Genomic DNA, 25,000 nt, shown 5'->3' with positions numbered 1-25,000 from the left:
AGCTGACTGAGAGAAAATTAATGATTATTGTGACCCAACTTTACTACAATCAAATGTTCATAAACTGATTTACCCTGTAAATAATCTCTGTATATTCACATGAATATAAATACACAGTTTCTCTGCTCACAATAATCCAACAGAAATCAAACTGATGTTTGATTTCCAAAAAGAAGATGAACGACATGAGAAAACAAACATCTTTACCCGATTATCTGTGTTTTAATTGAACCTCTGCTGTGTGTATTATAATCTGTTTTGTCATTTTTTTGTTTTAATATTCAACATATTTGATGATTTCATTCTAAAATGATATGATAATAATATATATAATATATTTTCCCAAAGAGGTAATACTCAAAACTATTTTATTTAGTATTCCTGCTGTCGTTTTATTTTGAAAGTCTTTCTGTGTGAACACATGAGAGACACCTGTTTAAGATTAGTATGTGGAGCTGGGACCAAGTTTAACACTGTGATTTACACCTTCACAGGTGTTTTTATTTATTCACTTCCTCCTGATTAGATGTCAGAGAGAGAGAGAGAGAGAGAGAGAGTTTGCACACGCCCACACAGTCCTGAGGGGGCGGAGACAGCTAATTAGGCAATAAGTGAAAGCACCTGTGTGGGCGGAGCATGGGAGTGCAGAGGAGCAGGCAGGAAGAATCTCCTGAGCTGAACTGGAATCTAAAGTGGAATTTTATCCTGTTTTTTTTTCCCTAGACAACTTCTACAAGGTGGAGGGAGCCAAGGACGCCTTAATCTGTGGGAACAGCAGCGACGCAGGGTGAGTGCACGTCTTCTGTGTGGCTTCCTCAGACAGACTGAGGAGCTGGGGCTGAAGCAGGTGGAGGGGGTGGAGCTTGTTGAAGGGTGAGCGATGGATGATGAACCACCAAAATCCACAAGACAGCAAGTTAGAAAAGTAAAGAAGGCTACAGACTCCAGGACACGTCAGCTGCTGCTAGTCAACATCTGTAACTCAGAAAGCAGCAAAACATTTACTAAAGATGTGTTTTGGTTTGTTAAACGTCTGTAACATCTGCTGCTCGTGGACAGAGTTCACATCATCCTGTAAAAACTTTTTAAACTTATAGCTACAAAACCTGAAATGTATTATTTTATTTATTTAAAGTTGTAATCTGTAACCGAACCTCTCTTCAAGGCTTTGCACACGACCACCCTCCATCAGAGTGAAAGAGTTTGAAGATGAATATCTGTGAGCGTCGAGCCGCCTGAGGTTTGGATTGGCTCTGAGCGGAGAAACACACTCGTGAAAAGCTTTTGTTGTGTCAGGGAGGAAGAGGCGAAAACATCACTGTCTCTTTATGTTCCTGTCACTCATCCAACATGGCGGCTTGTCACTCGTAACCTTCGCCTCCCACTGAAGCATCAAGGCTTCTGTTCATCTGTTTAATAACAGCTGAGGGGAGTTCAGTGTTTTTCTGGAGCTGGTAGATGGAAACGGACTGAGCTCACGTCTCCAGTGAGACAGGAAGTGAACGAGCAGCAGTTCAGGAAGTGTTTCTCTGGTGGACGCTGAAACAGACGTCTTTTGTTCGTCTGTTAAATCAGCCATAGGAGCTTTTTTTACACTGTGGTGAAAGAGTGATGGAGCTCTGCATGATCCCGGCAGTAGGAGGTCCAGGTACAGGTGATGTCAGTGTAGTTTATATTCTTTACTCGACTCAGCTCTTCTTTAGTCTCTCTGGTCGTTTCTTGTTCTGGTGTTTTGCTAAATCTCCCCTCAGAAGAATCATCCACTGGCTTCATGAAACATCTTTACGAGTCATCAGAAATCTAATGAGCTCGTTTATTCACCTGCTAAATGAAGAAAAAAAATGGGTTCTGTGAAAATAAAACTACATGTGTGACGTTCGTCTCCTCGCTGTCGTTTAAATGTTTGGACGTTCTCTGGTCGAGCGTCCCGCGGCCAAATGAAGCTGCATGTGTCTGATGGTCTGTGTGAGTCGTGCCGCTGGTAGCATGTTCTGCAGTGTTGTGTGACATGTCAGCAGGGACAAGTATCTGTGCTGACTGTCCACTGCGCTGAGAGCAGGACGCTGACACACACTGAGTGACACAGCTATGACAATATCCCTGTGTGTGTGTGTGTGTGTGTGTGGTGTGTGTGTGTGTGTGTGTGTGTGAGAAAAACACACGCTGTCATCCAACAGCAGCGCAGCCTCTGGGAAGACGAGCTAGCCTGAAGCTAGCCACGCTACGAGAAACCTATCTGCAGATGCGAACGTAGCTAGCAGGCTAACAGGGAGCTAACTGACGCGGAACAGGGCGAGGAAGGAGAAGCAGAGGAGGTTCAGGAGAGGTGAAGCAGAAAGAGAAAAGGAGGAGAAGATACAGACAGAGGGAAACGATAAAGTGGATGGATAGAGGGGTATTAGAGGAGACGGGAGGAAGAGGAAAAAGAGAAACGAGGATAAGAAGATAGAACGAGGGTATAGGAGATAACGGAGAGACAGGAGAGAGGAGAAAGAGATGGGGTATCCAAAAACAGGAAAGAGTGGGGCACAAAGTGAAGGAGGAGACGTTAGGAAGTTGAGCAAGAGAAGAAGAGAAGGACAAAGAATAAAAGAAAAAGCTTGTGTGTCAGAAGCTGGATCATGTTTCAGTCAGACTCAGATTGTGGAAGATTTCCTCTGAGAGTGAGTCAACAGTCAACACTGCTGGTTGAGTCTGAGTTATTAGCCAAGAGAGACGCTGCTGGAGGACGAGAGAGAGAGAGAGAGAGAGAGAGGAGGGAGGGAGAGCGAGCAGTGATGACAGTGATGTTGATCACAGTGTTGTTTGCTTCCTGTGCTGAAGCTGCTCTGCTCACGCATGATGCTGATTCGCCCGGCCCGGGGGCAAAGGTCATTGAGCTAACCCACTGTGACATACACACTGACACACTGCGACTCATACAACCAGCTGCAACACACACACACATACACACACACACACACACACACACACACACACACACACACACACACACACACACACACACACACACACAATCACTGGCACTTTATTACCCAAGTACAGTCGAGTGCTGCGGGAACATTTGGTCCAAGGTCGTCTGCACCTTTAAAATCAGAAAACTGGTGTTTTTAAATGTTGTATTGTGTCGTGGCGTCGGATCACAGGCTCCTGTTCATTCCTCAGACTGACAAACGTCTCTTCCACACTAGTTGCCTTTTCTCTGGCCCTGGTACAGGAAGAAGACGTGTCCCATCCTTAATCCCACCTACACTGACGCCTTTGTTTTCCACCTGGGGAAACGAGCAGATGCAGGATTCAGACGTCTGGAACCAGACGAGCCATTAGCTGCCATTCAGTCTCATTAATAATGAAAGGCAAATATCACAGAGCAAACATAAACATGTTAGTAATTATACCTTTATATTAAACTTATGGCTGCAACAAACCATCGTCCTTTTATTAATTATATGATCTATAAAATGCTGGAAATAATAGTTTCTAGTTACTAGATTTCTAGACGTTAAGGTGACATCTTCAAATTGGTTTTCCAGAATAATCCAAAACTATTGATTTCACTTTCATAGATGACTAAATATTCAGATTTGAGAAGCTGAAACCAGTTGGTTCTGTGTTTTTTGCTTAGTGATTAATGGATTTTAAAACGGCCGCGTGACGTGAAAGAGACGAGTGGATGCTGGTGATCTGAAACGGCAGGAAGTTAGTTGCTGCAGTCGGACGCACCGGTTCGTCCCGCTCACCAACACAGTGAGCGGCTGTGACACGACGCTCATGGAGCCACTTCAGATTCTTTTAAACCTTTTGGCCCAGTTGCTGCAATTTGCGTCAAAAGTCGTTCCCGTTCTCGGAGTCATAACTCAGTCAAATGTGAGCGCATGAGATTTCTACACATATTTTTAGATCCAGTGTGACATACACTTCCAGAGGATGTTATTATCTCTGATGTCCATGTCAAATAAATGTTTCTGAATCCACTTGTGATCCAGTGAGAGCCGTCTGTACACACATGATACACTGCAAATATGAGCTGCTAATAGCTAATTCGGCACATCGAATATATCCAAAAAAAGAAGGAGGGAAAAGACCAACCAATAAAGAGAAGTCATTTTCAGCTGGTGCCTGAATTAAAGCCCGAGGACCCAGAGAATGAAGGAGCTGAAAGCAGCACAAACCTTTATCAGTCGGACCCGGAGGCTCTTCAAACACTCGTTTATCTGTGTGCCTGACAATGGCAGAGCGCTAACTCCAGGTATTTTTGCGTTCTGCTGCATCATGGCCTCGGCTCGCCTCAGGAGACGGCGTGTTGGCCCGGCATTAAGTGCTTGGACCCACAGAGGACTGTCGTGCTCTTCTCCGATAGGATGTTCCAGATGTTGAGTTCTTGTTCATAAATGTTTCTGCTCCTGAAACAAAGAAGAATTAAACCAAAACGTCACATACATCTGGGATGAAGCTGCATATGCAGATTAATATCTGAATGTATTTTACACTTTATAATTCATTGATAAACTTTGAGTCCAAATCTAATATTTGTTGCTGCCAATTTGGCCAAAAGTAAAGGGACAACGCACTGATTTGAACATTAACATAAACATTTAGTTTAATAATTGAAGTTATATATGGTGTGATGTGGCTCTGGACGGAGCATTTGACAGGCAGGGAAGGTTGCATCATGGGAAGTTTATTTATTTCATTTTGTGATAACAACTGAAATGTAATAATGTACGTATACGACATATCTCATGTAGTTTTCTCTGTTTCCTGCGGCTCACAGTCAGAACGACGATCTGCACACGAATCTATTTCAGTTCAAACCTGACAGCGAGCAGACGCACTGAATAAGTCCAATTCAAACCGGGCGAACCTGCTGAGCAGAACCTCACCGATTGGCTGGATTTCAGTCGGTCTTTAGTGAGTGGAGCCAATCAGCACCAGGTCCAGCTGTAATGCCTTTAATTAGTCTGAAACTGTCTGAACAAAGACGAAGCAACAACTTTAATTCTAACAATATCAGTAAATATTCAGCTGCAGACGGAGTTACTGAAGAGAGGAGAAGATGTGACCTATAAAAAATGTGCGTGCAGTCCAGCATGTGACCCGTCATCACCTCGGCCCCGTCAGTATTCTGCTGACATGCCAGCAACATGCCAACTACACGCCAAGCACGCAACGGCGATACGGGGTGACAGCCGGGGCCGCCGGGGCCGCCTCGTTAGGGATGCTAATCAGCGGCCGTCATTAATTAGGGGCTCTCGTTACAGGAGCTTGTTGGCATGCGGCATGTGACCCTCGAGGTCACCGGGAGGAAGCGGTTGTTCGCTGTGAGGAAGTGATACGAGGCAGTTGGAGGGGGGAGGGGGGGGGGGCTGCTGCTGAGGGGGAGGCTGATTCACCAGGACAGCGTCCAACCCGTCCCACGTGGTTCATTCATCCTCAATCTACTTTCATGTGGTTTTAAAAGTCTCGAATCTCAGTCCCAGTCGGCAGCTGTCATTTAATCATCAGTTTTTACTTTTCAGACTCGGCGTTAATGAGACTCTGAATTATTTAAGCCAATATTTCCCTGCAAAATAAACAGAATACAAAAAGCATGTGTTTGAAGACGTGTCCAAAACCCTCAAAGACTCTTCTACCCTTTACAAATATTCCCTCCTGCACAGTCAAGTCGAATTGTATCTCATTTCACAAGGTGCGCTTGTTTTCAACGAGCCAAAAAGAAAAGAAACGCACCAAAATGAAACAGGTTAAAAATCTGTTTTGCTCGAATAGTTTCAGTGAGGGAGGAGAGGAGGGGGTGGGGTTCTGGGACACGTCTTCAAACACCTGGACAGGTTGTTTTTAAAACACAAACTGGAGCTACTGTCTCTCCAGATTCTTAGATTTTTGTTACGGACTTTTACATTTGTCTTTTTTATAATATATTTTATTTATATTTAATAATCACATGGTGGTTGCTGTTGGGAGAAAGACAGGAAATTCAGGAAGACAGAGAGAGAGAGAGAGAGAGAAGGGAATGACATGCAGCATATTGTAATCGTTAACTGTTTAAAAACAGTGTTTTAACCAAGACTGGCTAACAAGCTAACAAGCTAACAAGCTAACGTTGATGACCTCGGTGAGAGGCTCCGACTGTTTTCCCATCATATGTGGAAAACAACTGGAACCTTTATTTGCTCCATAATGTGACAAGAAAATAGGAGAGTGAATGGAGAAGGTGGAGGTGCGGCTTTAATCATCGTTGACCCAGCTTCCTCTCAGAAAGACTCGCTGTCATCGGAGCAGTTAGCGAGAAATATGGCTCGACCCGCCGCTGAGGAAATAACTGCCGAGGGGGTCGATCTTCCTGGAATACACTGCGTCATATAGCTGATATTCATCATTCCATTAGCCTAGCATTCACGGCTGGTGGTAGCCATGTAGATGCACTACCAACTGTGTGTGTGTGTGTGTGTGTGTGTGTGTGTGTGTGTGTGTGTGTGTTCCATTAAATTTGTTTAGCATTCCTTTCTGCTTTTCCATCTCCTCTGTGTGTGTGTGTGTTTGGAAGCTGCTGCTGCAAACCGCCATGTTGACGCATCTCCAACTGTGTGTGTGTGTGTTTGTGTGTGTGTGTGTGTGTGTGTGTGTGTGTGTTTGTGCGTGTGCGCGCACCATAAAGCTCTCAGCAGCACCCCCTCCTCTTTTATGAATGGTTAAAACATTATGTTAAAAGCTGCACTGATCAATAACTCAACTACAATATCGAAAACATTTTTCAAAATGGGGGTTGATTTTTTCAGAGTGCACGTGTGTGTGTGTGTGTGTGTGTGTGTGTGTGTGTACTGGGTGTGTTTAGTTTGAGTTACGAGCTCTCTGGGAGGCTGTGAATGTGACATCTGTCCAACGTTCAGCCAAAGACACAAAAGAGGCTTCTACCACCTAAATGCTGGTCCACAGGGAGATAAGTGTGTGTGTGTGTGTGTGTGTGTGTGTGTGTGTGTGTGTGTGTGTGTGTGTGTGTGTGTTGACGACAGGCAGGTCTAAAGCATTTACGGTCCTTTTGTTTTGCCTCAGCTCTGAGGCACTAAAGGAAAATGAACTTTATTCCTGCGCAGACGAACAGTTTGATCCGTGTTGGATGTAAAGTAGATTTACTGTCAGTACTTCTTCTACTACAAGTATTACTGCAGTACTGCAGTACTTTTACCATTATGACCAGTGTGTGTACTGCACCAATCACTCGTCAGCCTGATGATCAGACTGAACCACAAGAGACAAAAACATAAATCTGCACATCTGCATCAACCGCAGCACTGGCAGACGATGATGACATCACGTTATTAATCCCGCCCACAAAACTCTGATTGGCGCTGATGTTCCTCCAACCAGGAAATGGCAGAAAGCACATGTCAGAAGTGAAACTTCAGAGAAGGTCTGAGGTCCAGGTCCAGGTCCAGGTCCTGGTCCTGGTCCTGGTCCAGAGACCTGGACCTGGTGACGGACGAGTGTCTCAACAGACACAGTCTCTCCTGTGGAACTTGGAGTGTGTGCGGACACACGAGCAGCTCTGGTGATGATGTGGTGACAGAGGACAGCCCACACTGGATGGATGAAATGAACTTTATCGATCCCTGAGGGGAGAATTAGGTCACGGCAGCGGCAGCGGCAGCGCACAGAGGTGTTGGCTGGGAAACGAGCAGAAACATGAATTAAAAGACGATACCGAGAGAAGAGAGGCCTGCCGGGACAAACGGCTGCTGGACGACGAGCGGCACCTGAACTGTTCACAGATCAGCTCTGAGTAAACGTCTGCATGTGAACGCAGCCACTGCAGGAAAAACCACATCGGAGGCGACACTCTGACCTTCTCTTCCTGCCTCCGTCCAGCTCCCGCAGACAGGATGATGTCCACCATCTTGATCATGACCGCCCCCTGTATGTAATCTGTGCTGACAGACCAAACCCTCCCACCACACACACACACACACACACACACACACACACACACACACGCTGAATCATGGGTAACCAGAGGACAAATTACAAAGGAGAGGAAGCGGGAGCAGCTCCGTTCACTCAGGAAGAGGAAATCTGATTTACTGTCTGATTTTTCAACCATAAGACGATTTGATATTGAATTCAGACAAAGAAAGTAGAAACTAGAAGTGTCATCACATCTGCTCTGATCTAGATTTAAACATGCAAAGGTTCAAGCCCCCCCCCCCCCGTGTGTGTGTGTGATCGTGTCAGTAAACAGTCTGAGGTGAATTATGGAGTCGGCATCAAAGATTAAACATGACGCGTCCACCCTGGAGACGAGGGAGGAAGTCGTCTCAAAGAAATGAATATTTATCGACAAGCGGCTTTATTGACACAGAATGAGTTGACACCGCTGACATGCGGGAGCAGATGGTCAGTGTGTGTGTGTGTGTGTGTGTGTGTGTGTGTGTGTGTGTGTGTGTGTGAGTGATCTGTTTGATATTGGGAAGGTGAGGGAGGAGACAGGTGAGGGTGACGTGTCCATCTACAGCTGAGTGACAGACGTCTCCTGACGCTGCGTTTGTCTGCTACAGACAGGAAGTAGAAACACAGAAATAAAACAGCTGATCAGACTGCTGTCGTTTAACTGCATATTAATTATATGTACGATTAGCAAAAATGTTGACCAAACAGTCAAAACAAGTTTCTATCATTTATATAGAATTTATAATTAAAGAATTCAATCTGTTCATTATTTTATGTCACATTTTTGGCTCATTTTCATTTATAGGAAAGAAAATGTCTTGTTCAAAAAGCCACGATTTACAATAACTAAATAACTTTGCACTTTTTAAATAAAACCAACTGGAACAAACAACAATCTTCTTAAAACTCCAGCCTGAACAAGCGTCTTTAAAAGGTCGACCCGGCGGTGAGCGGGAGGTCGCTCCATAAAGCTGGAGCTAAAAGTTTCCCTTACGTTTGAGCCTGGATCGAGTTCATTGTTACAAGAAGAGGAAGAAGAGGAGGAAGGACAAAGGTCATAAGATGCGATCGTGGCGGTGTGTGATTATTGAAGTACTCTGAGTACACGGTGTACTGCATGTGAGTGGTACTGATTCGGCAGCTGAAGAGCCAGATGTTTCCCTCAGGAGCAGGAGGAGACCAAACACTGAGCTGAAAGAGCGGGAAAACACTGACTCCTGACACCGAGCTTTTCCACTGAACGCAGCTGCTGTTTGACACAAATGTCTCTGACGGATGATAAAACATGATTTACATCCAGCTGTCATCAGCTGATCCAGCATCATCAGCAACACTTCACTCACGACTTCCACTGTTGTTTTTCTCTCAGCTGTGAAACAAAACGGAGCAATTAGTCTGTTTAATTACTCCATTTACATCACCACGGTTTGACAAATGCACTTACATAATGTCTTCAGGGCTAAAATAATTGCTTTTACAACTGTAAACACAGCAGCGAGTGACATTTCTGTTCGGCTTTTTGTTTTTGATCATGTAAATAAATGGAAAACAAAAGTGGGAAGGAAATCCCAGCTCCACAGAGGAAGAGAAGCAGCTCAGGAGACACGGAGGGAAAAAGTTTCTAGAGTTGGAGATTTCTACACAGGAAGACGAAGAGAAGAAGAGACGAGGAGAGTGAGGACGGGTCACTGTTGTGTCTCTGGAGGGAGAATTATCGATCAACAGTGGGACTGACGGACGGATCCCGAGCTGATCTCAAACCCACGTCTTCACCCCACCCCCCCACCCCCCCCCCCCCCCCCCCCCCCGTTCCACTGAGACGCCGTCCCCGACGCCCCCTCAGGCTCTATTCCTGTAGCGTCACATTATCCTCCCGCTATAAATCATTTGGACGCAGCTGGTGAAATGAACATGACTTAGCACTCTGCGCTATTCTCGAGGAACGCCAACAAGTGTCTGAACCGGAGCCAACACGACGTCTTCCCCTCATGCCGACACACACAGCTGAGTAATGAGCCACTCGAGAACTGGTTTCACAGGGATTTTACAACAGCCCGGAGCAGCTGCTCCTCTCAGACGCATGTAGAGCAGCGAGGATCTGCACTGAGAGCGAGCGGCGTTCAGACCACGACAGGAGGACGCTGACGTTCTGAGATCATTCAGACTTTTTAAAGGGTTAATGATCTTTTCCTCAGATACAACCAGCTGTTATCACCTGGATCTCCAAACCGCTGTTCATGCTGAGACATCAAAACTTCAGTGTTGTTGTGTTCTGGCTTCCAATATTTAGGAACACCAAATATATATTTTAAAAAAATCTGATGAAGGAAGTTTAAAAACATTTCAAATATCATTTTATAAACCTCTCACAAGCCTCCAAGGTGGTTTAATCAAACATCAACCTCAGGGGCTGAAACATGAAGCATCAACACTGAAGAACATGAAGCTGCAGTTCCTCTAACGGCCACTAGAGTCTGGCTCCAACAGTGAGTCAGTCCCCATAGACTCCCATGTTAAAATGTCCAACTTTACAGCAGAAATAAACATGTTTACAGCCTGGTACAAAAACTGTTTTGGTCTCTAGAGCTAATTTCCTCCTTCATGACACCTGTTTATATAACTCACCTGTTTATATAACTCACCTGTTCACATTTTATCAAGGACTAAAGTTATGGAGAATTGAGGGTGTGGCCTCTTTGAGTGACATGTGGGTGAGCGTATGATTGACACAAACCGTCATGCTCCAAAGTCTCAGCTCCACACACACCCCTCCTCTTTGACCATATTTGGATTAGTTGGGAATTAGGGGGGCGGAGTCAGACACTGCCAAGATGGCGACGGTTGAGCAGCTCACTCTGAGTTTCAGAAACCTGAGCTGACATTGGGCGAGGTCGGGTGCAGTCGCCATTTAACCTGCATGTCTTTGGATTGTTTGAGGAAGCTGGAGGAAACCCACGAGGAGAACATGGTCCCTCCACACCGAGCGACCCGGTCCAGACCCAGAACCAGAACCAGAACCAGTACGATCCGCTGCAGCGCCGACCTGATCCAGATCACAGGACGTTAAGATCTCAACGTCTAAAGTTCAGAGAAGTCACACGTCAAACATTCAGCTGAATCCAGAGGATAATAAAACTGGAGCAACACTAATATACGACATCTGAAAGTCTCTGAAGGAGCATTGAGAGTCCGGGAAGCTTCTGAGCGTCTGATGAACGAGGGAGAAAAGGTTCTGCAGAAGATAAAGAGATCCGAGGCCGTCCAGAAAAGGTTAAGGAGCTTTTATTCCCTTTGGCTTTTCATTATGAGAAGTTAAACTGCGCCTGACACAGTTTTCCTCCAGACTAAAGAAACTCTCCTCGGCAACATTTAGACTCTGTGGCGTGAAAATCTCACCGCTGAAATAAATAGAAGCGTGGCATTTTCCATAATGACGTGAGAAAGCAGGAGTCTGCTGCACAGCGAGCGGCGGGAGAGGAGAGTCCTCATCTGAAACAAAGAGCTGATGAATCTGAACAGACGTCAGTGTCGGTCCTTCATGACGTCTCGTAACGTTCACGTCACATGATGACGGCGTCGGTGAAGCCTGTGTAACGTCACATGATGACGGCGTCGGTGAAGCCTGTGTAACGTCACATGATGACGGCGTCGGTGAAGCCTGTGTAACGTCACAGTGCCGCAATTATCAAACGTAAAACAGCCTTAGTTTTACATCTGTAGCACCGTGTCTAATGTCAGGGTGCGTTCAGGGACGGTACTGAGTGTAGTTCACCTGCACTTTGGTCCAACACACAATCTAGTACAAAAATCTTTTTTAATTTACTACAAATGGACAAGATGCTTCAGATGCTTCAAACACAGACAGTTTTTACATGTTTCTTAGATTTGATGTAACTGTGATAAATATTGTTAATCAGCAGATTAATTAGCAGAAATCCGATCTGACAAGGAAAATCATTATTTTATAAGATTTGATCTAAGGTATTTATTTATTTAATGTGTGTATGTGTGTCTGTGTGTGTGTGTGTGCGTGCGTGCGTGTGTGTGTATGTGTGTGTGTGTGTGTGTGTGTGTGTGTGGGGGGGGGGTGAATTCTAGTCTCAAACCTTCATCATTTCCAAACTCACTTTTCATGTTCTGATCCTTCAGAGTGTCTTTGAATGGATCTCTCCGTCTGTAACGTCAGCTGACAGACATCTTTAAAGATCGTTTGTGTCACTCCTCTGTGACACGTGTAGTGACAGATTCACGAGGTTGTAAAAAAGGAGGGAAAACTGAAGAGAGACGAGCTGCCGGATCAGAGGGTGAAGTTTCTCCTCGCTGGTTCAGATCTCAGCAGGAACGTTGATGAATATTGTTCTTGGTTACTGTGAACAAGTCCATCAGGATCCGGCTGGTCTGAGCAACTGTGTGTGTGTGTGTGTGTGTGTGTGTGTGTGTGGTGTGTGTGTGTGTGTGTCCTTGTAAGTGCTTGGTAATCAGGATGGTTTAGATGTTCTAATGATAACACATTGGAGACGACTCTGTTATTAATGTGACCAAATGTGGTGATCAAAGTGGCCCCCACACACACACACACACACACACACACACACACACACACACACACACACACACAGTTAGTGCTCGGCTGTGATCAAAGCGTTGGTGCGCAGCCAGCCCCCGGTCTGTGCTGTGATGCTAACAGCTCGACGACCCGCCTCGATAGTTGAGCTGCTATTTCAGGAGCTGCTGTGTCACTGATGAGACATTAAAACAGAATCAAAGCCGCGGGGATTTTCTCCGCCCGTCTCATGGAAACACTGAGAGCGCCACGCTGACCTTAAGTTAATGTAGACGACTTCAAAAACCTCCACCCAGGAATCCCTGAACCGTCTGTCCTGGGCTGCGGTTCCTCCGGTGGAGCGGGAACAGTGACCTCTGACCTCTGACCTCTGACGGCCCGTCTTTGTTTAGTTGGGAGTTATGTGTCCTGTCACTGAACACGTGTTGGTACCGGCCTAAAGTTAGAGTCACATTATGGGACTGTTCAGACTCTCTCTTCACACATGATCTGAAAGTCTGTCGGACACGAAGCTCCACTTCATCAGCTGTGAGGGTTAGCATGCTAACACGTTAGCTACAGACTTTTAATGAAGTCACATGACTCAGCGATAGAAGCCAGTGACACCTGTGATGTAACAGATCACATTAGACTGGGTTAAGATAGGATGAACTGGATTACATCAGACTAGACAGGATTAGATTACACTGTAGGAGAATGAAATAGATTACACTAATCAGATTACACTGGATTAAAATCAGTTAGACAACTGTATTTTGATTAGATTAAGACATATCTTATAGATTATATTTGATTAGTTTGGGTTTGATGAGGATATACAAGATAAAAATAAAATAAGATTAGATAAAATTGAAAGAATTATATTAGATTACACAAGGATAGAGTATAGACTAGATTATTGTAGATAAAATGAGACTTAATGAGATTAGATTATAACAACCTAAACAAGTTTAGGGTAGACTAAATGTTATTTATCAGTATCAGATTAATTTATATAAATTGAAAATTATGAGATTAGACAAGGTTTAATTAGATTAGATTACATTAACACTAGATTAGATAGATTAGACTAGTCAAGGTGTGATTATTATACACACATACATTAGATTGATTAGACAAGGTTAGAATGGGCTTGATTAGATTAAATTGGATTAGACACAAGAAGACTAGATCAGATCAGACTAGATCAGATTAGATTAGATCAGACTAGATCAGATTAGATCAGATTAAATCAGATTAGATCAGATTAAATCAGATTAGATTAGATCAGATCAGATTAGATCAGATTAAATCAGATTAGATTAGATTAGATTAGATCAGATTAGATCAGATTAGATCAGATTAGATCAGATTAGATTAGATCAGATTAAATCAGATCAGATTAGATCAGATCAGATTAAATCAGATTAGATTAGATCAGATCAGATTAGATCAGATTAGATTAGATCAGATCAGATTAAATCAGATTAGATTAGATCAGATCAGATTAAATCAGATTAGATTAGATCAGATCAGATTAGATTAGATCAGATTAGATCAGATTAGATCAGATTAGATCAGATCAGATCAGATTAGATCAGATCAGATTAAATCAGATTAGATTAGATCAGATCAGATCAGATCAGATTAGATTAGATCAGATCAGATTAGATCAGATTAAATCAGATTAGATTAGATCAGATCAGATTAAATCAGATTAGATTAGATCAGATCAGATCAGATTAGATTAGATCAGATCAGATCAGATTAGATCAGATTAGATCAGATTAGATCAGATTAGATTAGATCAGATCAGATTAGGCCAACATAAATAAACAGACTAACTTCTATCTGGCAGGATTCTGTATTGAATCAGGGTTAGATTAGACTGGATGGGGACAGATTGAACTGGATTAGATTAGAGAACATGAGATTACAGAGGATCAAACGTCTCATGTGTTCAGGTGTGTCAGGTATCACCTGACCTGTGGTGATGATCTCATCATCTGATCCCAGCTGCTGGATAACAACCAAAACACAGGATTATATTTCACATCGGTAAATAAACAGATGCTGAGGTGAAGCTGCATCTTGATGAGGTGGTGAAGTAACATGGAAAGTTCACAAACACACACACACACACACACACACACACACACACACACACACACACACACACACACACACACACACACACACACACACACACACACACACACACACACACACACACACACACACACACACACACACACAAACACACACACAAAACATAGTCCCTCCATCTCCCAGCAGAGGTGGCACAAAACAGTCTCCCCCGGCAACCAGCACTGGGATACGGTTGCTATAGTGATGCTAAGTACTCTCTTCCTCCCGGAATCGAGTTTACCTGAGTGTTATAATTAGAGGTTGCGTGTGTGTGTGTGTGTGTGTGTGTGTGTGTGTGTGTGTGTGTGTGTGTGTGTGTGTGTGTGTGTGTGTGTGTGTGCGCATGCAGGAGGTCACAGGGAACAGAATGGAATGGCATGGGGAACATGAAGTGAATACACACACACACACACACACACACACACACACACACACACAGAAATCCCCAGGATATCTCCGAGAATAGCCTCAGCATGTTTGTTTGTCTCTGAATGAGTCTGTACGTCTGTCTGCCTGCGTCTCCACGTCTCTGTCTCTGTCTCCACGTCTCTGTCTCCACGTCTCTGTCTCCACGTCTCTGTCTCTGTCTCCACGTCTCTGTCTCCGTCTCCACGTCTCTGACTCCACGTCTCCACGTCTCCACGTCTCTGTGTCCACGTCTCCGTATCCATCTCTGTCTCCACGTCTCCGTCTCCACGTCTCTGACTCCACGTCTCCACGTCTCTGTGTCCACGTCTCCATCTCCACGTCTCCGTCTCCACGTCTCTGACTCCACGTCTCCACGTCTCTGTCTCCGTCTCCATCTCTGTCTCCACATCTCTGTCTCCACGTCTCTGTCTCTGTCTCCACGTCTCTGTCTCCGTCTCCATCTCTGTCTCCACGTCTCTGTCTCCACGTCTCTGTCTCTGTCTCCACGTCTCTGTCTCCACGTCTCTGTCTCTGTCTCCACGTCTCTGTCTCTGTCTCCACGTCTCTGTCTCCACATCTCTGTCTCCACGTCTCTGTCTCTGTCTCTGTCTCCACGTCTCTGTCTCCGTCTCCACGTCTCTGACTCCACGTCTCCACGTCTCTGACTCCACGTCTCCACGTCTCTGTGTCCACGTCTCCGTCTCCATCTCTGTCTCCACGTCTCTGTCTCCACGTCTACGTCTCTGTCTCCACGTCTCCGTCTCTGTCTCCACATCTCTGTCTCCACGTCTCTGTCTCTGTCTCTGTCTCCACGTCTCTGTCTCCGTCTCCACGTCTCTGACTCCACGTCTCCACGTCTCTGACTCCACGTCTCCACGTCTCTGTGTCCACGTCTCCGTCTCTGTCTCCACGTCTCCGTCTCTGTCTCTGTGTCCACGTCTCTGTCTCTGTCTCCATCTCTGTCTCCACATCTCTGTCTCCACGTCTCTGTCCCCACGTCTCTGTCTCCACGTCTCCGTCTCTGTCTCCACGTCTCTGTCTCTGTCTCCACGTCTCTGTCTCCACGTCTCTGTTTGGTTGAGATCACATTAGATATGATGGACTAAGACATTCAACAACATTATTTCAGATTCTAACAGGTTGTGTTAAAGTAGATTAGGATTGGACAAGAGGAGACGAGGATAGATTAGATTACATTAGATTATTAGATTATTATTATTAGATTATTTTTCATTACCAGTGTCAGTCTGATACGTTAATAATCGTCTCTGTCCGACCTGCAACTAAAGATATTCAGATTAATTTAATAAACAACGAAGAAAAACTTTAAATCAGCACAACTGTCAAACAAGAAGCAGCAAATGTTTGATGATCAAAGTTGTTGCCGATTCATTTTCTGCTGAATCGATTGATCAACTAATTGTTTCAGCTCTAATTTATCAGGAATCTCATTATATTTTTAAATAAACAAAATCCAGGATGTAAAAGTGTTTTGGGTGGAAGGTTCACAGCTGATATCTGTGCGCTGAAGCTCTTTACAGATTCTTCTGAAGAGGCCTCATGGGTGAAGACGAAGTTTCTTTGCTGCCTCAGAACATGAATAATTAATAATCTTAATTTCTTTCTACCTGTGGAAATATTCTGCCGTCACATTCTCAACATGAACTGAATCTGGTCACTGTGTTTGACTGTGTGTGTGTGTGTGTGTGTGTGTGTGTGTGTGTGTGTGTGTGTGTGTGTGTTGCAGGTGTATAAGTGCTGGGCTGAGGGGCCCCTTTAGTGAGAGTGGGGGGTCTGAAGTGGCGTCCCTCCATTAACACAGAGAGAGGTGTGTGAGAGATAACTGCTGGCTCTCGCACTCTGACACCTCACACACACACACACACACACACACACACACACATTCACACACACACACACTCTCTATACACTACACTCAGCCTCCTGTCTGCTTTTTCCAAACCTCTCACACACTCTCCTTATGTCTCCTCAAGCCCCTCAAACACACACACACACACACACACACATACACACACACACACACACATATATACACGCACACACACACACACTCAGTCAACCCATCATACACACTTCACATCCACTCTACACACTCACATGCCACCATGTTGACTCACTTGCCATGAGATGGATGGATGTGACACACAGTGTGTGTGTATGTGTGTGTGTGTGTGTGTGTGTGTGTGTGTGTGTGTGTGTGTGTGTGTGTGTGAGAGAGAGAGAGAGATGCAGTGGCCTTGCTCAGGGTTGGTGTCAGCCTAACTGGCATCAAGATGACTGGCCTTACGTGATGACTGGTTAGTCATATTTTGTGTGTGTGTGTGTGTGTGTGTGTGTGTGTGTGTGTGTGTAACAGTGTGTGTAGCGTTGTTTCTTTTTCCCTCCACTTCTTGCTGAATTTAAACCGTAATGTTTGTAATATCGGCTCCTGTGAGTTGCTCCTCCAGCACCTTCTCATTGAGTTAACATTGATCCTTGTTACTGTAATGCTTGTATCAGCAGCTCCATGTGATTCTATAATCATATTCACGTTACATAACTGCACCGTAAAGCTTAGATCAGCTGCCAGTCAGAATTCTTAACTGTGTTAACATTGATTGCTGGTACCAGAGTGTTTGGACAAGTAGATACTCGGCTTTTCATTGTCACATTATGTGTTTTTACCGTAATGACTGGACAAGAGACCCCCTCTTATTTTTCTATTGGATTCATTTCCTGTATCTTCTGTTAAATTAATGTTTGAGTGCTCTTACTGTACTGCAGGTATTATTACCCACAGTGGCTGATGTTTTCTGTAATGCTAATTTGCTATTTGAATGATTTATTATGTAATTAAGAGTGATGGTTGCTGCTGTAATGCTTGGGTCAGCGGTTTGTGCTCAGTTTGTCTCAGTTTCTTACCGTAATGTTTGGATAAGCAGCGCAGCGAGCTGGAACTTGTCATGGCATTAAGATTGATTGTTGTTACTGTAACGTTTGTGAAAACAGACACTCAGCTTTAATTATGAGCTCTTAGTTGTTGTTACCGTAATGTTTGGAAAAGCAGAGCAATTACATTTCGTTTTAACTTACATCAAAAGAGTCTCGTTAGGATCAAAATTCTGATTGGCTGGATGTTTTCTGAGTGATCCAATAAAAATAAAGCAGATTTCAGGTAAAAACACTCACACACTTTGGATGGTGGGTCCAGGTGGGCGGGGCTTGGTGACTGCTTTGTTGTGACATCACAAAGTTCCAGAAGTCCTGACGGCTGGTTTTAAGGCTCAGTTTCTGAATACAGGCTGTGTGCATTTCTCTGTGGACTGAGGCTTTGATACTTTCACAGTATTAATATAGAAGCTAGAGCTGATCTATAATCACACTACACATGGACACAGACCTTTACACTGGAGGAGCTTTAAACAAAATAGTATAGATATATATTTTTACATTGTTCACAACAAACTGGAATCAGCTTCTGTATGTAAATATTTCACCTCAGTCTTTTACTGCAGTTTCATTAGTTTCAGTTGTTACATTAAATGTTAAAGTCTTATTTCACTCTAACATCTACTGTCCTGTATTAGTTTCATCACCTGGAGGAAGGTTCATTGATAATTGTAAATATACTTGATGAACTGTTTCCCTGCTCATTGTGTAGTTTTTATCTCTGACATTGAGGCGGCTGTTGTTATGTAAACCTTATATAAGTGGATAGTTTATTTACACGTGTCCTTAATGAATTACCATCAGCAGCTCCCACTGTCCTGTAGTAAGGTGATAATAAAAACAGGCAGGCTGGTCGCTGATGAGTCAGTGTGAGCTTGCCGCCTTTTAAAAGCTTCCTGGCTGCTGCTGCTGCTGTGGCGGTGGCCCGGCGGGGGCGGTGCCAGCCGGGACGGGTCATCGCAGTGGGCTTGTGACCGCAGGGTTGTCGGTTTGAATCCCCAGGTAGCGTCTGCACGGCGGCAACCTTCCTCTGTGACTCAGCAGTGAATCGGTGACTCAGAGTTTTGTTTAGAGGTCTGTTCACGCTGCGGCGCTCCAGGTTCTGTTGGTGTCATCCTCTGCTTCACGCATCAGAACTCCTCCACTCGGTCCGAGGCCACAGCTTCACGCCTCGACGGCTGTTCAGCTGCAACTCTGAGAAACAACTCGTTAGTGTTGAAGTTTAGTTTCTGGGCTTGTAGTTGACTTCACTCTTTTTTTTTACTGCAGCTGAATCAGCGTTAATTCAACCTGCTGATCAAACTGATGATCAGGATCAGAATCAGCTTTAATTCACACACCAGTAACAATAAATATAGTAACGCAAAGCCAAGTCCTGCAGGTCAGATTAAATTTAATATCTTTTTTTTTCAATAAAATATTTACAATACAAATTTGAAAAAAATATGATAAAAAAATATAAATACAAATATGTACAAATCCCCAGAGACTCCTATAATCTGTCAGATCTCCATGTTCAGTGACTAAATCAACTTCCTCAGTAACGATGAATGAAATGAAATGAAACCTCAGTTTCTCTTTGCATGTTTGTAGATTTAAATTCATATTTACAGTCCCTCAGATTATTGGGGGGTGACGAAGAAGAAACAGGTGGAGCAGTAGGAGGAGATGGGAGGGGGCGACTTAGAGCCCTCACTGCACCCTCTGACCTCTGACCTCTCTGCTGTTGGCGTCTCATAGTGTTTGTTGAACCTGGTTCCAGCGCCACCCTCCCTCCACCCTCTGACCAGCACGCCCTCGTGGTCCTGCTGTGTGTCAGCGGATCAGATGTGACTGCGTGGGCGGCGATGAATGTGAGGGGATACGAATGTGGAATATCAATTATGATGAATGCCGTCACTGCGTCGGTCTGTTCCGTCTCCGTGGTGACACGTGTGGGCGGGTCCCGCTCGCACGACAACGATAACAAGCCCCCGGTCGTAAACACTGATGAGGAAACAGAGCTGGTGTTTGTGTCGGGGACGGACGGATGGATGGACTGATGCCTCCTGATTGAAGCGTCTCATGTTCACACGCCCACTTCCTGCACAAAGCTGTGGTGTCAGATTTGAGAGAGTCAGTAAATATCGTTATATAAACATCCCCCCCCCACCCCCCTTTTGATCGCTTCATGGTCGACATCTGCAAAATATTCAAAACCAGATCCTGAACGTGGACGAGTTCCTCGAGTCCAGAAACAAAACATGCAGATACGAGAGGAAAATACTGACACGTTCAGATTCAGACACTAAATAAAAGGTGTGTGTGTGTGTGTGTGTGTGTGTGTGTGTGTGTGTGTGTGTGTGTGTGTGTGTGTGTGTGATTTGCAGGAAGTGCCCAGACGGGTTTGACTGCCTGAAGGCGGGAAGGAACCCCAACTATGGCTACACCAGCTTCGACACCTTCGGCTGGGCCTTCCTGTCCTTGTTCCGCCTGATGACTCAAGACTACTGGGAGAACCTCTACCACCAGGTAACGTTCACCTGGGGGGGGCACAGGTGGGGGGGGCAGGTGAGGATGTCTTCACACTGTTACACCTTCAGCTGTTCCTCCTCCACCTGCAGCGCCTCCTTCTTATCTGCACAAACTCTGGATCCTCCTTTTGTGTCGTGTGTGAAGCAGAAGAAGAAGAGACAGGAAGCCACAACACGTTACGGATCTTTAGTTCTAATCATCAGAATATGATCAAACAAGAGTTTATGGTTGTACAAGATATTGTTTCCCGGACTGAGAGTGTGTTGTGTTTAAGGTTTCTGCAGCTCTCCTCCTGCGTGTGTGACACTCTGCTCTCCGCCTGCAGACGCTGCGTTCGGCCGGTAAGACCTACATGGTGTTCTTCGTGGTGGTGATCTTCCTGGGCTCCTTCTACCTGGTCAACCTCATCCTGGCCGTGGTCGCCATGGCGTACGAGGAGCAGAACCAGGCCACCATCGCGGAGGCCTGGCAGAAGGAGCGCGAGTTCCAGCAGGCCATGGAGAGGCTCAAGAGAGAGCAACAGGTAAACCATGAGTCATCAGTCTGACATCAGTGGAAACATCTGCAGTTGCTCTTCATCTTTATTTAAGTAGGAATGTTTGTTTTATGTATTTCCATATTTCTGAACCAGGTCGCCTCCCAGAAACTTCCCGACTCAGACTCGTTGATGTCACCAGACCTCTCTCCCTTTGGCCCGGCATTGGACAGCTTAGAGGAGCGGAGGCGGAGTCAAGCTTTGATGGGCATGTCGGACGTGGAGGCGAACCTATCGGAGGAGAAGCTGCTGCAGGTGGACATGACGGACGGCGGGAAGGTGAGGGGAGGAGAATCTGGACGCCTTTCATTTTGTTGCTTGTGATCTTTCCCAACGTTTCCCATGTGCTCCTCCTCCCCTCCCCCCAGCCCCTCCACCCCCTCCTCGCCCGCTCCTTCTCCACGAGGACGCGGCGAAGCAGCCAGGTGTCCTCCATCTTCAACTTCCGTCTGAGGAGCCGGGGGTCAGAGGGGGAGATGGCTGACGACGAGTACAGCGTCCCGGGCGACGTGGTGGAGGGGGTCGGGGGCCGGACCTACAGCGGCGGGACCTTCAGCGGCATCCTGCCCCACCCGTGGCCCAAACGCCGGCCGAGCACCTACAGCACGGCGAGCAGGGGCTCACAGGTGAACTGGAGATCAGGTTGTTTGATACAATGAGAACATTGAGGATGATTGTGATTATATTTAATGTGTGTGTGTGTGTGTGTGTGTGTGTGTGTGTGTGTGTGTTGTGTGTGTGTGTGTGTGCGTGTTCCCAGGTGTTTTATCCAACTCTAAACGTCAACGGGAAGCTGTTTGTTGCCATGGACCAGAACGGGGTTTCACCACCACCACTGCAGGGGCAGCTGCCTGCCTGCACCATGGAGAAGGTCAAGGAGGAGAGTGTGAGTACTGTGGCCTGATTGTGTGTGTGTGTGTGTGTGTGTGTGTGTGTGTGTGTGTGTGTCACAGTGGAAACAATGGCGGAGCCTCCAGCCATCCAACACTCTGACATGTGAATTATGAATCAGCGCTTTGCATAACTCCACTCTGATATCATGGGCTAAAGACACACACACACACTCTCATATCTAGTAGCTCGGATAACAATGCTGTGGTATTCCCCCCATCTACACACACACACACACACACACACCACACACACACACACACACACACACACCACACACACATAGTGCCACCGGTATGGCATCATGGGCTAAAGCCACACATGCCATCACAGGCATGTTACTGAGGTGTCCCTCCTTCATGCACATACCTTCTCTCTCTCTCACACACACACACACACACACCACACACACACACACACACACACCATCCACCTGGTTCCTTTAAGACGTGGACATTAGATGTGTTTGTCCATCACAGGTTGAAGAAGAGATGTTGTGAATCTGTTTGTTGCCGGAGCCAGAAGATTCCAGATTTGGACAAAGAGCAGAGAGTTGTTTAATTGGCTGAGAGCCCTGTCAATCAAGGCAAACATGTCCCTGGACACACCCTTCTTAAAGTGACAGTTGGGGTCATTAGCTGTGGGGTTGTGTGAGGTCCTCCTCCACAGTCAGTGTGTCACCTGCAGTAGATCATGAAGCAGCAGCAGCAGCGCTTCAGCCAGTTGTCTGCCAGTGACAGTTAGAGTGTTCGCTTTATTTTGAAAACTGTCACCACTTCCTCTTGCCATCAAACAGCCCTTAACTTTGGAACTACATTTTCTCAACTGTTGAACAAACGTATTCCTACGCACAAGCCAGACTACACGCTGTATCACGCTGCAGATCAGCTGTTGGAGTCAGACAGAGGGAAGCGTCTGTGTGCAGCTGTGTGCAGCTGTGTGCCCGGAAACACACACACACACACACACACACACACACACACACACATACACACACACACACACTGCGCTACATCCTTTTAGAAACAAGCAGCAGATATGATAATCAGCTCACTGTCACACTGCATGAGTCAGTGACCAAACATGTAGAAACAGAGAACACCTGTGTGTGTGGGTGTGTGTGTGTGTGTGTGTGTGTGTGTGTGTGTGTGTGTGTGTGTCACAGTCACTCTCTCACACGCTTGTTTGGCTGCAGATGTGCATGCAGCCTCACCTGTGCAGAGAAGCAGCAGGAGCAGAGACGTCTACCATTATCAGTTGATGTCTGCTTTATTTTGAAAAATTGCCACCACTTCCTCTTGACTTTTCTGAAGTCCTTGAAATCCTTGAAAGACTTCGTTTTCCAGGTGGTTCAGTGACGTGTGGTTCAGGTGGTGAGCAGCGCTGGGAAACCTGCAGCAGCTGAGCGCAGGCGGCTTCCTGTCATCGGGGATTACGTTTATTTTAATACCTGTTTACAGTTGAGCCTTTTTCCCATCAGGCAGTGGGTCAGAGAATCATGAGGGCGAACGCAGCAGCTCCACGCCTGGAGGTGTTCAGCCACCTCCACCGGCTGACAGCCTGCCCCCAGATCTACACTCTTATATAAGAAGAGGGAGAATGTGTCCACTTTATTAGGGACACCTGTACAGTCAGCACAGCTGCTCCGCCATAAAGTTTTATGTCTCAGTTTTTACTTCATCAGGGCTTTAAAATTAAAATTCAAACAGAATGTTTTTATGTAATAAATTATATAATAACAACTTAACAAAGAGGCTTTAAAAAGTCAAATAGGCCTAAAACTTGTCGGTCGCCACGAGACCGAACATCAACCTCCAAGGCTGAAACACGAAGAACCAGAAGCTGCAGTTCCTCTAACGGCCACTAGAGTCTGGCTCCAACAGGCTCATGACACCTGTTTATATAACTCACCTGTTTACATTTTATTAAGGACTAAAGTTATGGAGGATTGAGGGCGTGGCTTCTTTGAGTGGTGTTGTGTGTGTGTGTGTGTGTGTGTGTGTGTGTGTGTGTGTGTGTGTGTGTGTGTGTGTGTGGTGTGTGTGGGGGGGGGGGGGTCCAGAGCAGCTCTCAGATCAGTTTTCCTCTCTGCTCGTGTCCATGAAGAACACGGAGCTGTCGTCCTGCTGCTCAGACTGATGGAGAGACGGGTGGGAGGAGGTGGAGGAGGAGAGAGGGAGCACACGCTTATTTGCCACGGAAACGTTACCATAGCAACCGACAGCAGCTAACGGAAGCTGAATTAGTGCACGGCTGGCTGCTGTTAGTGTGTTTGTGTGTGTGTGTTTCCCCGGTGCTTCCCTGCCTGGCACACAGACAGGATGTAGGCGTCGTCGTGGGCGGCGACCTTCAGGCCCATGCGTCATGTCTCATTGGAGGAACAGATACCAGGAAGTGTTATGTAATCACACCTGAGCAAATGAGGTTCATCCAGGTTCATCTGTGTGAGGCGCCCACCCCCCCCCCCCCCAGCTCCCCCGAGACCCCCGTCAGGTTTATCTTTATACATCCATGTGGAGCCGCCGCGCAGCGTTCAAACCTGCACAACTTTAGATCAAATATAATATTTAATGTTCTTTTTTAGTAGTTTTGGAGCTTTCATTCACATCACATGATCTTCATCAGTTGCTATGAAAGGTGAAGGTGTTAAAATTAAATATTTCTTTACAATTACATGAGAATTGGGTCAAATGACCTAATTATTAAAAGCCAGAGCAGCTACTAAATTACATTTAATGGCATTTTCTTCCTCTCATCCACCACTTTACTTTTTATTTCACTACATTTTTTAAAAAATTTTGTAAGTTATTGTTTTGGCCATTTTATGCTTTTATTTGACAGAGGGAAGGAAACAGGAAATGGAGGGAGAGAGTAGAGGAATGATCATCCGTCCAGACAGAAGTTGAAGATGGAGGTTTTACATAAAGAACATTAATATAAAACAAGATGCTTTATTATGGATGAAAGAATCAACTCTTCATTCTTTCATTCATTCTGTTGCCAAAACTTTCACTAAAGTAAAATTTAAAATGCTGAAACATTTGAATAATGAATTCCATCAATGCAAC

At 45.4% G+C, this 25,000-nt stretch overlaps 1 protein-coding gene across 6 annotated transcripts in view; it reads left to right on the top strand.

The window, feature by feature from the left end:
- The window catches only part of LOC130161533 (sodium channel protein type 5 subunit alpha-like), a 139,517-nt gene that overhangs the window by 20,011 nt on the left and 94,506 nt on the right, over nt 1-25,000 (top strand). For all 6 annotated transcript variants that reach the window (XM_056364899.1, XM_056364896.1, XM_056364897.1 and 3 more), the window contains exons 5-10: nt 724-787; nt 20,362-20,503; nt 20,832-21,029; nt 21,138-21,320; nt 21,410-21,667; nt 21,802-21,927. In XM_056364899.1, the coding sequence (XP_056220874.1) occupies nt 724-787; nt 20,362-20,503; nt 20,832-21,029; nt 21,138-21,320; nt 21,410-21,667; nt 21,802-21,927 (971 nt within the window). The remainder of the gene's footprint in view (nt 1-723; nt 788-20,361; nt 20,504-20,831; nt 21,030-21,137; nt 21,321-21,409; nt 21,668-21,801; nt 21,928-25,000) is intronic.

This window comes from Seriola aureovittata, chromosome 20 (genome assembly GCF_021018895.1).
Source record: "Seriola aureovittata isolate HTS-2021-v1 ecotype China chromosome 20, ASM2101889v1, whole genome shotgun sequence".
Taxonomy (NCBI): Eukaryota; Metazoa; Chordata; class Actinopteri; order Carangiformes; family Carangidae; genus Seriola; species Seriola aureovittata.
The sequence above is the reverse complement of the archived record's forward strand: the minus strand, read 5'-3'. Positions and strand labels throughout refer to the sequence as shown.